The sequence below is a fragment of the Numida meleagris genome, chromosome 1 (assembly GCF_002078875.1).
Source record: "Numida meleagris isolate 19003 breed g44 Domestic line chromosome 1, NumMel1.0, whole genome shotgun sequence".
In the NCBI taxonomy this organism is placed as follows: Eukaryota; Metazoa; Chordata; class Aves; order Galliformes; family Numididae; genus Numida; species Numida meleagris.
This window is the reverse complement of record NC_034409.1, coordinates 183,150,579-183,162,809: the sequence shown is the minus strand read 5'-3', so window position 1 is coordinate 183,162,809 and position 12,231 is coordinate 183,150,579. Positions and strand designations below refer to the sequence as shown.

Sequence of the window (12,231 nt, the reverse complement as noted above, 5' to 3'; positions counted from 1 at the left end):
AGCAAAACTGAGGTGGCATAACACCTTGATATGCTTTCAAAGACACTTTGTAACAGCATGCTCTGCCAGACTCAGCTCAAAAAAAGGATTTGGAACAACAAAATTCTGTCAGCAACACAGCCCCTGCGTGAAGTTGTTCCCTGGTGGAGTCACAAAGCTAAAATATTACCAAGTATTCAATAACTTGTGGAGTTTATTTCCAGAAATTCAAACTAAGACAACACAGGAGGTTTTCATAAATGTTGAGCACCTGTACTGTGTAACAATTTTCAGAGAGCCCAGCATCGCTGCAGATCACGATCCTTCAAAGTCCCCATGTTCCACACTGACACCTGGGTCCAAGTTTCCTAAGAACTCAATCCCATCTATTCTCTAAACACAAAGCCTGGTTTCCTAAGAGCTCAGCAGCTATCAACTCCTGTTACAGTCCACATTAGCCTAAGTGCTCTGCGTGCTCACCCCCCTGGCTAGTCATTCATAGATACACATTGAAAACAAAGGTCATAAATCTTAAAGTGACACGAGACATGGGAAGTTTACAAGTTCATCTGAATTTTTTCTGTACATCAATTCCAATGCATCTGAAATGTGGCTTTACCTTCTGTGATCAGCCACTAGCCACAGCCACTTCTTCCTGAGACTTCTACTTGTAGAAATCAGTGTATGCAAAAATCGGAGTAACTCACTGAGCAGGAACAACCAAGTCTGGACAGGTTCAGCTCCTTCTGGTACATGCAACAGGTGTCTGTTCCCAATTATTCAACTGAAATCAAGTCAATGAAATCCAGAAAATGATTCAGCTGCCAGAGTGGGCATCTATCTTTGCTCAGTTTGTGTACTGACCCTGCTGAGGGTACAGTGGTTTTAGATACCTTCTAGGAGATAACCAGATCCCACTCTGGTTTCCAGAAGATGAGTGTCATGTGGCAAATAAGTTTGTATATGCTTTGTTTTCAACAGAACACAGCCTTTTGCAGGCTCCAGAGAAAGCACAGGAAAAGAATAAAATGCAAAAAAATGAGAGACAAAAGGTTATATATTTCTCCAACTTGAGAGAAGTCTGATCCAAGAGAAGTTTCCACATGTTCATGACATCTTTCTCATCACGGTATTTCCTTATGTTGAAAAGGAAACAAGCATTTTTGTTAATGGAAAAACTGACATGGACACCCTTGCCATCTCCATCTTTGCTTAAATGCAAAACATGACATAAGTTATTACTTCTACTCCTCTGACAAACACAGTTAAGATTGTCCAAAGGTTACAGAAGCTAATGGTGAACAAAGTAGACAGATGTACACTGATACATGAGGAAACATGGCTTAGAAAACCAGGCTATAAATCTCTGCTCTCTTTTCAGTTGCCAACACATTTAGCCAACATGAAAAAGAGGAAGAACATGAGTTAATAGCTCCTTCCTTTTTTGGAGTGGAGAACAAGCCAAATTCAGTACACTTTTTGACCCTGATGCAAGATGGGGAGAGAGTTCTGTGTAGGTGTTCACATTTGAATTACTCACTGTCGGCTCTCCTTACAGTTGCTGGGGAGAAACTGAGATGAATCACTTGATTCCCATTGTCTACAAAAAGAAATCCAGAGACTGGCACAGATGTGTATCAGAGAGGTCTGCAGTGAGATGAGATGAAGTTTATCCAGGAGGTCTGTATTTTTCTTCATGAGAGATGCAAGCAGAAGGTGGAATACACAAATAACATTTTCGGTGTAGAAGTGGAATGTCCAATTCTAGACTGAAGAACATAGCTTGAATTTTCAAGAAAAGTCTACTCCAAAAGCTAACTTGGGTGAAATGGAAGCAGAAGATTCCAGATATTTCTTAACCAGAGATGCCGATCAGTTTTTATTTGTTAAAGGTATCTCCCAACTGCTGATTTTGACAGTTATCCTCTAGCACCACATCTCGGGTAGCACAAGTTTCAGTCACTTCCCACTATCTCCAGCATCTGTGGAACAGCTCCTATCGTTACACACATAACCAACTCACTCCTTGGCTTCAGCTCATCCATATGCAGATTTTACTGAAGTAACTGATGAGTTTAGTCCTGTCCATCCCCGCAGTCTTTCACTTTGAGAAGACCACTGTCTTGTAACAGTGGTATCAGTCAAAATCATTAGGACTTCTTGATACAACAGGAATTCTTTATTCTCAAGAAAGACAAGAGGTATGAATGAGGCTGTGGTTTAGGAGTTCAAATATTAAGTAATTCAAGAATTAGTGCCTCCTGTGGCAGGGAAACTAACAAACAAACAAACAAAAAACCATGAACAAAAACAACTTGCTCACAAAACACTGAGCCATGTAAGATACATCGAGAAACGTAAGATGTATATTCACTCCACCAGTTAAATTTTTGGAAAGAAGAAACCATCAACATGAACCTCAATCCTCCTGGCAAATGACTCCAGATGCTGACAACTGTGTAAGATCCACCAGGGCCAGAGTAATGCCATCAGCCTGGGACCCAGACGCGCTGGAGAGGGGTGAGCCCAGTACCAGGAAGAGGGGCAGAAGCTAAAAACCTGAGTCTGTGAAGGTTTTAACTGATTATTCTTTCTTTTTCTGTAAAAACTGCATCCAGACTGATAATGATTAGACTTTCAAGATTTCAGTTACACTAACAATACATTTTGGCTATATAAAGACGTGTTGCCCTTTCGCCAATGAACAAGATTTTGAGTGTAACACTTTGTACCGGGACATAGGCTCTTTACATCACAATAAATTAATCCAAATAAAACTCTTGTTTTATTCTAACCAGATGTTGCCCATCTTCCCAAAATAAAGAAAAGAACACCATAAGCTCGTGCTCTCTGACAGCAGAAACATGATCATACCCACACCTGATCCAGATCAATTCTGAACCATTGGGTGATGTAACGTTAGTGGTTCTGGAGCCTCAGCCAGAAGCCTACAGAAAGGCTAGGTCTGTCAAGCGGGAGCATTTGTGCATAGCTAGCAAGATGACTAGAATATCATTTTGAAGGGGTTATGGACTAGAAAACTACTAACAGTTTTTCTTCATTAAATACATCAGGGCTTAGAAAGCAACGGGAAAGAATTCATGGAGCAGAAAGGCAACAGAGGCAAGGAAAAGAGCTACCTTGAAATCTCTGGAAAATTACTGAGTGAGAACATTGTCTGGCAAAGGAAACTACAGATGGTAGGAAAAGGAAAAACAAATACTTGAAAAGTTCCACTGATTTTCTGTTGTTGTCTTTCACAGAATTTTTCTTCAATTAGCTCCTACTTACTGGGGCTATAAAACAGCCAGATGTTTTTCAGTTGAAAATGAAGACTTGGGGTAATTACTGTGACAATGTCCTTTTTGTACCTTCCCTTCTCTGGGTTATTATCCCTAACACCTCTACAAGCGAAGCACTTCATTACCTTCCCATCACCCTCTTCTTTAGAGTGGAATGAGTTTCCCATGGACAAACTACAAGACTGCTTTTTTTTTTTTTTTTTTTTTTTTTTTTTTTACGTCCCCTTATACAACTACACCTTGTATATAACACCTGATCATGGCAATCTCTGGAAAGCTTCTGATGCGTTTCTAATGTATGCTGGCTGTTTTCTTCCGCCCCAGCAAAGTTTTCAGATAACGAAAGCTCTTAGGGGTATGGATCAGGTCTCTTCTACACCACCCCATGCTTTCAACACTGAAAAAATGCTAACAGTAAAGCAGGTCATCAGGAAAACGTTAATGAAAAAGAAGCTGTGGGCTATTGATTCTGCTGAGCCATTCAAGAGGTGTTATGACCTTTCTAAATGTAGTTCTTACCTTTCGACAAGAGCAATAAAAGAAGGGAAGAAAAGCAACCATTAAATATAAGAAATAGATAACTAAACAGCTGAAGATAAGTATTACCCTCTAACCGAAGTCAGAGCCGGAGGAGAATCAGATAATACATAGGAATTGTGTCACTGACATCATTGGGTCATCCCAAGTCTTAAAATTCAGGTTCTGTAATTGTGTTCCTGCTGTAAATAGCCTGTAGTTAAGGAACTACGCGTAAGACTCAAAACTGTCTAGCAAACAGACTATTAGTCAACATAATAGCACCATCTCTCTTCAGAAAAGGCAGCGCCTGATAGGACCCCAGAGGGCCGTGTTCTTAGCCTCGCTCTATTCCTCATCAGCTGTCAGATCTGGCCTCGTCTCTCCACAGCATTTTTTCATCTCATTCTCAGACTTTCTCGCTCTTCGCTCCATCTCTCAGTGAGGAGCCGCAGCACTCTCCTGCACGTCCAACAGCTCAGTAAAACTACCCGCCAGGCACTGGTAAAAATAGAGCAGCCCTGGATCTCCAGTGCAGAAATCACCTCTTTCTGTATTTGTACAGCAGCTACAGCTGTAGAACCACAAATTCTCGTAAGGCCTCTAACCAATAATTTAAGATTAATTAGAATACAAGAAATAGGTGAATGTCAATTGTATTCTGTATTCTCAAATGGAAAACATACCTAAAAAAAAGAACAACACGTGCGCTTTTATTGAATGTTTAGAATCTGGACAAAGGAATCTGTGTGTGCCCAAAAGGGAAACTTGTATGGCTGAAGGTCTCACAGGCCAAGAGAAGCAGGAACTGAAATGTGGATGCCAAAGACTGCTACTAAAAGCAATTCCCATATTCTTCAAAGGTCAGAGTTTCTTTTCACAAGTGCATTGCAAATAATGTTCACCCAATAAGATTCTACAGCTTTATTTTATCAAGTTTCTACCAAATCCTCGAACAACAGACTCTCCTCATTCTGCAAGTCAAAACTACTCCTTGTCTTCACAATATACAGTACTTGAAAATCTATCTCAGAATGGACCTCAGTCGAAAGTAAGTGTTATAAATTATCACTCATATATTAAAATTAATGACAATGAGCCTGCCTGGAGCTGCTAATTGCTTCTAGGGATAGTGTTAATTTTCTCAGATACAAAAAATCATTTCATTATCAACACTCAGCAAGCAACATACTTGTCCTCAACAGCAACAACTCTTGAGAAATCCTGCTGCACGCATAGAAGAAATCAAAAGCAAGAAGTGCTCTCAAAGTCCAGGAAGAAAAAGACAGCTACTCGCATTTTACTGAATGCCAGAACTGGCAAAACCCTTCCTTTTCAAACTCTAACTTCAATGACTCATCACAAAACAACTCCATCAGCAAATCACACACATCTGGTAGCAATGTGGTGCTAGCGAGCCCTCCTCAGCCAACAGCTTACAGATCCAACTCCTTCCAGCATCACTCTCATCTGTGGGGAAAGAATTCCTTCAACATAGCCTTAAATCAGAGCAGGTATTGACAGGACCTTATTTGAGATGAACGGAGGAGTTCATACCTCATGGAGCTATTGCTTCAACAGACCTTGCTGCACTGATTTACACAGAGCTTATGTTTTCCAAGTTATCCCTGCAAACGCTAAGGACAAGGCGCGTGATTATTTTCATATGCTTCAGCAGAAGTGTAGTGCATAGAATTCACTGTGCCTGCAGACTTCTGCGGATGATAACCGCCAGCAGAAAGGTGGTAACAAGCAACCAGAAAGTGGTAACATCAAACATTGCTACAGTCACGCTGGCAGGAAACATCTGCCCACTGCCTTATCTCTGTCTGTCATTTTAGACTGAGGTTGAAAAATCACCGACATCTCCTGCAGCAATTTCCTTCCTGTACAATCACCTCCACGCTTTAGCACAGGCAGTACAAATTTACTTTCAGGGGACCTAACAGAAAGACTCCTGGCTATTCTACTTCACTGTTGTTCAGACAGGGCTATAATATGTTTTTCAGAGAACATTTTATGGAAACACTAAAAGATCTGTTCATTTGGAGACTAAGACACGTAATCACAAAACAAAATGCCTTATCACCTTTAATGAAATGTAAATTAGACACCTACAGTTTGACATTGCCTTTTTCATCAAGCCAGGCACTTCACTAAAGTCATGTGTGGCTATATCTGGCTTTCCTTCCACAGAAAGAGTGGTCATGGCAGAATTTTGCTGGCTGTTACTTGGAATTCCAAAGGTCCGTATGCAGCTTCAAGAAAAAAAAAAAAAAAAAAAACCTCTAAAAAGCATTAATTTCACAGAGTCTTTCCAAAGCATTACTTAGCACAGCAGAAAGGTATTTATCACTCACCCAGAAGCCCCAGACCATTTTTACAGATATAAGAAGTCCATATCACTGAATAAAGCTTGTTCTTCTGTGTTATTCCGACATAACCACAGTGCAGCTCAGATACCCTTAGAATCAGTGTTACCGTTCTCCTTTCTGCCTCATGGTTGCTCCTGGTCTGAGTACACACACAAGCTCCCTGCAAGCTGCTAGTTGAATGCCACCGCACCTTTTTATGACTGGTTGGCTTGTGATCACCCGTCTTCCACAGAACAGGATCCAAGGAGAAAGGCCACCCTAAATACTGCCCTTTGGAAACCAGAGGGCTGCAGAACCCAGTGCTCTACCACCTAAAGCTAGCACTAGGTGAGACAACTCAGAGCGGAGAAGCAAAATGGCTGTACCGGCACAATGAGAAGGCTGTTTCTGCTCTTAGCTATGACCTGCTCACTTGAAACCAACTCAGTATTTCCACCCAGAGCTGAGGATTGTCTGCAATGTACAAACAGCCGTACTGTGAGCCTCAAACTTTTTGGAATATTTTTATAGGCGCCACAGAAAATAGGTAACATTTCTTTGGCTATTCCTGTATCTTACTCCAGGAAAACGGGTACTGTGAATTACTCAGGTCTACTGAAATATCAAAGCAGCTTTCACTGTCAAATGTCACCACTGCCACATCCCATTTGCACAACTGAAAGACAAACATTCTAATACGTGTTTTTTAAGGCACTTATTCATGTGAGCAACCTTACTTATGGTAAACTCTACCAGGCATGCCTTACTGAGAGGTCAGAATGTAAGTATCTCCAGAAATATGAAACTCGCTTAACTTCTCAGCTGGAGCTGAAAGAATCCAAAGAACGTGTTGCTAGATATATTTAATCCTAGCACCTTTCCAAGTATTACAAAGTTTGCACATAGCAATTCAAACACAACTCACTAATGCCTCACTGTGAATCTGGGATGAGTGCCTTTCTACTCTGTTGTTGTTGTTGTTCCTTTTTAATAAAACAGATTACAACACTGATGACAGCACCTCCTCAGTTCACTGCACTCCTCATATGCTCCCAAAGTAAACTTTTAAAAACAAACAAAAGAACCCACTTAGTACAAATATTTCACACAGCTATAGTCATAGGTTAACAGATCAAAGTTGTCCTACCTAATGTACCACAATAAGAAAGAGATGAAAATACGTATGTCCATACAAATATGTTTCAAAGTATTTGCTTCAGAGGCAATGCTCTGGCACACAGAATCAGACTGCACTGCAGATCTAAAATCTAAACTTAGTAATTGAACAAGGGATCTACAGTCCTGTTCACAGGAAAATTGATTATTTGTGTGTGAGTACCATTAGATTTGGAGGGAGAGCTGGTAATAAACATCCTGAAGGTCACTAGGCATTTCTCATTATAAGAGCCTCATTTTACTTTCTTATAATTTCACCCTAACCTTAACCATTTCAACTAACGTGCCCAACTCAAGATAAGCTTTTTTTTTTTTTTTTTAATTAATAACTGAATATGAAGAAGGTCTATCAATTTCCAATAATCAGCCAGAGAAAAAGGTATTTTGTTTGGAACTCATACAAAAAATTAGCCAGATTTCTTTTATGAGTTCAAAGTGTTGGAGCCAAGATTTGAAATTCTGAAGGTAATTAGATAAGGTTCTTAATACTCCAAGAAAACTGTTCAAGTTAAGGCCTTTTCAAGACTTGGAGGACAGTCCTGTGCATGCTCAGCAGAGACAGATTTACCATCTCCATCTCCCAGTGATTCCATCCGTACAGAGCATGCTGCTGAGTAAGGTTCTTCCAAGATAAGCTGTGTTTCCATGACCACAGGTCCCAGTTTCCCATACAGTGACTGACCTTCAGATGCGTCCAAGTTGCCCAAGTTGATGCAGAGGGAGAAAGAAAAGTATATTGGGGAAGTGAGGAAAAGGGAAAAAGAGGCCTCTACGCTTCTGGCAGGTAAACTGCACTAAAGAAACATACAGAAAACAGAAGAGTTTGATGAAACAGTGAAATGAAGGTAAGGGGTCATGAAGGACATGAGAAGAAAGCACTCTAGCCACAGAGCAGGCACTGCCTGTCTGGGGCAGCACTGTGGGAAGATCCTGGTGGTCCTGCTGGGTGGCACAGCAGAGCATGGACCCACGGGGTGTCCTGAGAGCAAAAGCCAATGTCACCCTGGGCTATAAGAACAGCAGCAACACCAGAGAAAGGATCGCCTCCTCAGCCCAGCACCCATCGGAGTGCTTCTGGGATCTGCATAGTTTCCAGTTCCCTAAAGACACTGACAAACTGGATGGAGCTCAGGAGAGACCGCTGAGAGGGTGGGGGCTGGACCACTTGCCCCATAAGGAGGGACTGGGGGGAGCTGGGTTTGGTCAGCCTGGAGCAGGGAAAACTTTGAAGGAACCCACAGGCAGCCCGCAGAACCTACACGGAAGGTACCAAGGAGATGGACAGCCTACGGAAGATGGGCAGTCCCTATCCTTGCACGTTTCCAGGAGCAGCATGACCTGGTCTCTGAGCCGTGCCTGCTGCCAGCAGGACTGAGGGATCCTGAGTCACAGCATCCACACCTCATAGATACCCACAAGAAGCCTCACAGAGGTAATTTCCTCTCGGAAATCACCCACGCAGCATTTAAATGTCATTAAGACTAAAATCTCAGGCTCTCCTAAAGCTGCCAGGGGTCAAAATGACACGGATTCAGCGAACCCCACGACGTTTGCTCCTGTTAATATGGCACAGGGCTCAGCGGAACCGAGCCCCGGGCAGCAGCGGGGCACCGCGGCGGGAGAACCAGCATCATCTGCAGCCCCGATGCTCTCCCCCCGCCCCGCGACGGCTCCGGGCAGCGAGAGGGGCCCTCGGGCCCAGCCCTGCGGAGCAGGAGCGGCGGCCCCGCTGCCCGCGGGGGGCGATGGCGCGGCGGTGGCGGCGGCCGTTACCTGGAGAGGGAATCGCCGCTGGGCGGCCGCGCTGCCACCGCCCGCCCGGCGCCGAGGCTCTCGCAGCTGGAGCTCTCCTCCATGCCGGGCGGCGGGGCGGCCCCGGGGCGGGCGGCTGTCAGCCGAGTGCGGGGCAGCGCCCGGCGGCGCAGGAAGCGGCCATGTCGGCCCGGCGTGCCGCGCGGGGAGGGCGGGCCGAGGCGGGGCGGCACCGAGCACCGCCGCTCCCTTTGCCGCAGCCTGCACGCCTCCCCCTGCCCGAGGCCCGGCGGCGCGGGGAAGAGGGCGGGGATGCGGTCGCTGAGGGAGAGGTTACGGGCGTCATCGAGCGCCCCGAGGGCCGCCGTGGACGGAGGTGGTGGTCGCGTCCCCCTAGGGCAGGAGGGATGCGTGGGGTGAGAGACGGGAGGGGCAGCGGGTGTGCTCATCGCGGTGAGGGTGCGTCGGAGTTGGTGAGGATCCCCCCTTCATAACTTCCCCAACAGCAGGGGTTGCGGTTGTCCTCTCCCCTGTGCATCTGGATGTGACAGTCATTGCTAAAAGCAAGGAAATCTCGTGTCCTGCACCCACCTGAAGTCATCTTCGAATTGCTGTGGCACCTGGGGCAGCTAAGGCCCCTGTTGTGCTTCATTCTGTACACGTAATGAAATGCACTTGTGCTCCTGAATGCAGATAAGTGATGAGTGGTGTCAGGGTCAGTATTGGGACCAGCTCTAACATCTTCATCAATGACACGGACAGCGGGATCGGTGCACCCTCAGCAAGTTTCCTGATGACACTCTGGAGGGATGGCATGCCATCTGGAGAGACCTAGACAGGCTCGAATAGCGGGTCCAGGTGAACTTCATGAAGTTCAACAAAGTCAAGGGCAAGGTCTTACACCTGGGCTGTGGTAACCCCACTATCGATACAACCTGGGGGTGTAAGGATTGAGCACACCCCTGCTGAAAAGGACTTGGGGGTACTGGTGTTTGGCAGCTGGACACAAGTCAGCAGTGTGCGCTTACAGCCTAGAAAGCCAACTGTATCCAGGGCTGCAGCCAAAGCAGCACGGCCAGCAGGGCGAGGGAGGTGATCCTGCCCCTCTGCTCTGTGCTATGAGGCCTCACCTGGAGTACTGCATCCAGATGTGGAGTCCTCAGTGCAGAAGAGACATGGAGCTGTTGGAGCACATCTAGAGGAGGCCACAAAAATGATTCAAAGGATGGAACACCTCTCCTACGAGGAGAGGCTGAGAGAGCTGGGGCTGTTCAGCCTGGAGAAGAGAAGGCTCCAGAGAAACCTGAGAGCGACCTTTCAGTATCTAAAGGGGGGCTGTAAGAAGGAAGGGGATAGGCTCTTTAGGAGGGCCTGTGATGATAGGGCGAGGGGAAATGGTTTCAAACGAAACTGGAGGAGATTTAGACTGGATATAAGGAAAAAGTTTTATATACCAAGGGTAGTGAGGCATTGGCTCTGGACAGGCTGTCCAGAGAGGTGGTAGAAGCCTCGTCCCTGGAGACACTCAAGGTCAGGCTGTACAGGGCATTGAGCGCCTGATAGAGTTGTGGATGTCCCTGTTTATTGCAGGGGAGTTGGACTAGATGACCTTTGAGGGTCCCTTCCAACTCTAAGTATTCCACAATATTTAATTGCCTCTGTTCTCCAGAATCCCATCAGAAGCTGCTGGGTTTGGAGCTGTGTATGTGCCAGGTCCAAATTACATGGCTCTGCGGCGTGCTGGAGCTGTGTGCTCGTGGAGGAAGGAGTTACCAGGCTGAGAGCTTGTGTATGTATTTGTTGTGCCCAGGAAGCTTTACAGAGATTGCTGTTGTAGAATCATAGAATGGCTTAGATTGGAAGGGATCATAAAGATTATTGAGCTCCAACCCCCTTGTGATGGACAGGGTTACCAACCACTAGATCAGGCTGCCCTATCAAAGGCAAGTCCTTCTGCAGGGAGGACATTTGATTCCTTGGAGCAATTTGATGAGCAAGAGAAAGGCTCTTAACATTATTTACAAGGACTTAGGAGGAACTGCAGCCGATGCTTCCCTCTCACAGAGGGAGGGTGTCTTCTGAATGCACAGCTGTTTTGACGAAGATTCTGTGAGGCAGACAAGAAGCCAAAACACTGTTAGCAAGCAGGTGGGTTTCCAGTAAAGCCTGCTTGTCAGCGCTGCCTGTTGGTAGAGGCAAGAGAACACCCAATGTCATAAATATGACTCCCAGGGGACATCCATGCTTGAAACAGTAACTCAAAACGTCATAAATCCTCTACAAATCTGAATGTTCTGTAGCTATAAAATGGTTACTCATCACCCATTTGCTCTCCAAAGAGTAAGTCAGTAGATGTACCGCCTCCTGTTGTTTCCCAGTTTGCTCCTGTCACTGGGGTATAACTCCAGAGCAGTTTGAGTCACTTGTGAGCTGGTGAAGGCGAGCAGGATGTTGACGCCGGGTTGCAGCAGCCCTGCCTGAGACAGCATTAAGCTGCTGTGAAATTTCCTCCCTCGCTCTTCCCTTTAGTGTCTTTCAGCTGCTGTTGAGCAAGCTCGATGTGGGATGGTTTGAAGCTGGCTTAAACTTGAAAACACAGCTTCGTCAAAGCAAATTTTCACTTTTTTTTTTTTTTTACTGAAAAGTTTATAAATTGGCAAATGAGTTTGTCTAGTCTTTTTTTTTTTCCAGCCTAGAAAACTGAGCTCGTGTCAGCTTTTCTAAAATGCAAGTGTTTTCTGTTTTAAAGTGAGATTTTTAACATAAACTAATTGCTAGTGTGCTATTGCAGCAAATAGGCTGTGCCTTCTGGAGTGCCCACTGCCTTTTGTTGGAGATGGGCTGGCAGTGGGTGTAGAGGCAGCAGTAGATCTGCATCTCTGATAAGCGGTCACCTAACTCCTGGCAGCCTTTCCTCAGTGCTGCATTCTCTTCCCGGTCCCTCTTGGGACTGAGTTCCTGAAGGTGGTAACCCTTAGCAGAGGTCGGTATTGTAGAAGTGGTACAGAGCTGTGCATGTCTCCCTTTCAAATCTTATCAGACTGATACCCTTATGGTGAGTTGCTGTTACCTTCGTTCCCACTGCATATGTAGTTTGATAGCGGTGCAGTTGTTTAAAAAAAAGTCAAGTAGGAATAAAAACAATATACAAG

General features: G+C 45.1%; 1 protein-coding gene across 1 annotated transcript in view; it reads right to left on the bottom strand.

The window, feature by feature from the left end:
- The window catches only part of MTMR2 (myotubularin related protein 2), a 60,230-nt gene extending 50,948 nt beyond the window's left edge, over positions 1-9,282 (bottom strand). The window contains exon 1 of the mRNA XM_021381521.1: positions 9,101-9,282. Coding sequence (XP_021237196.1) covers positions 9,101-9,183 — 83 coding nt within the window. The 5' untranslated portion in view covers positions 9,184-9,282. The remainder of the gene's footprint in view (positions 1-9,100) is intronic.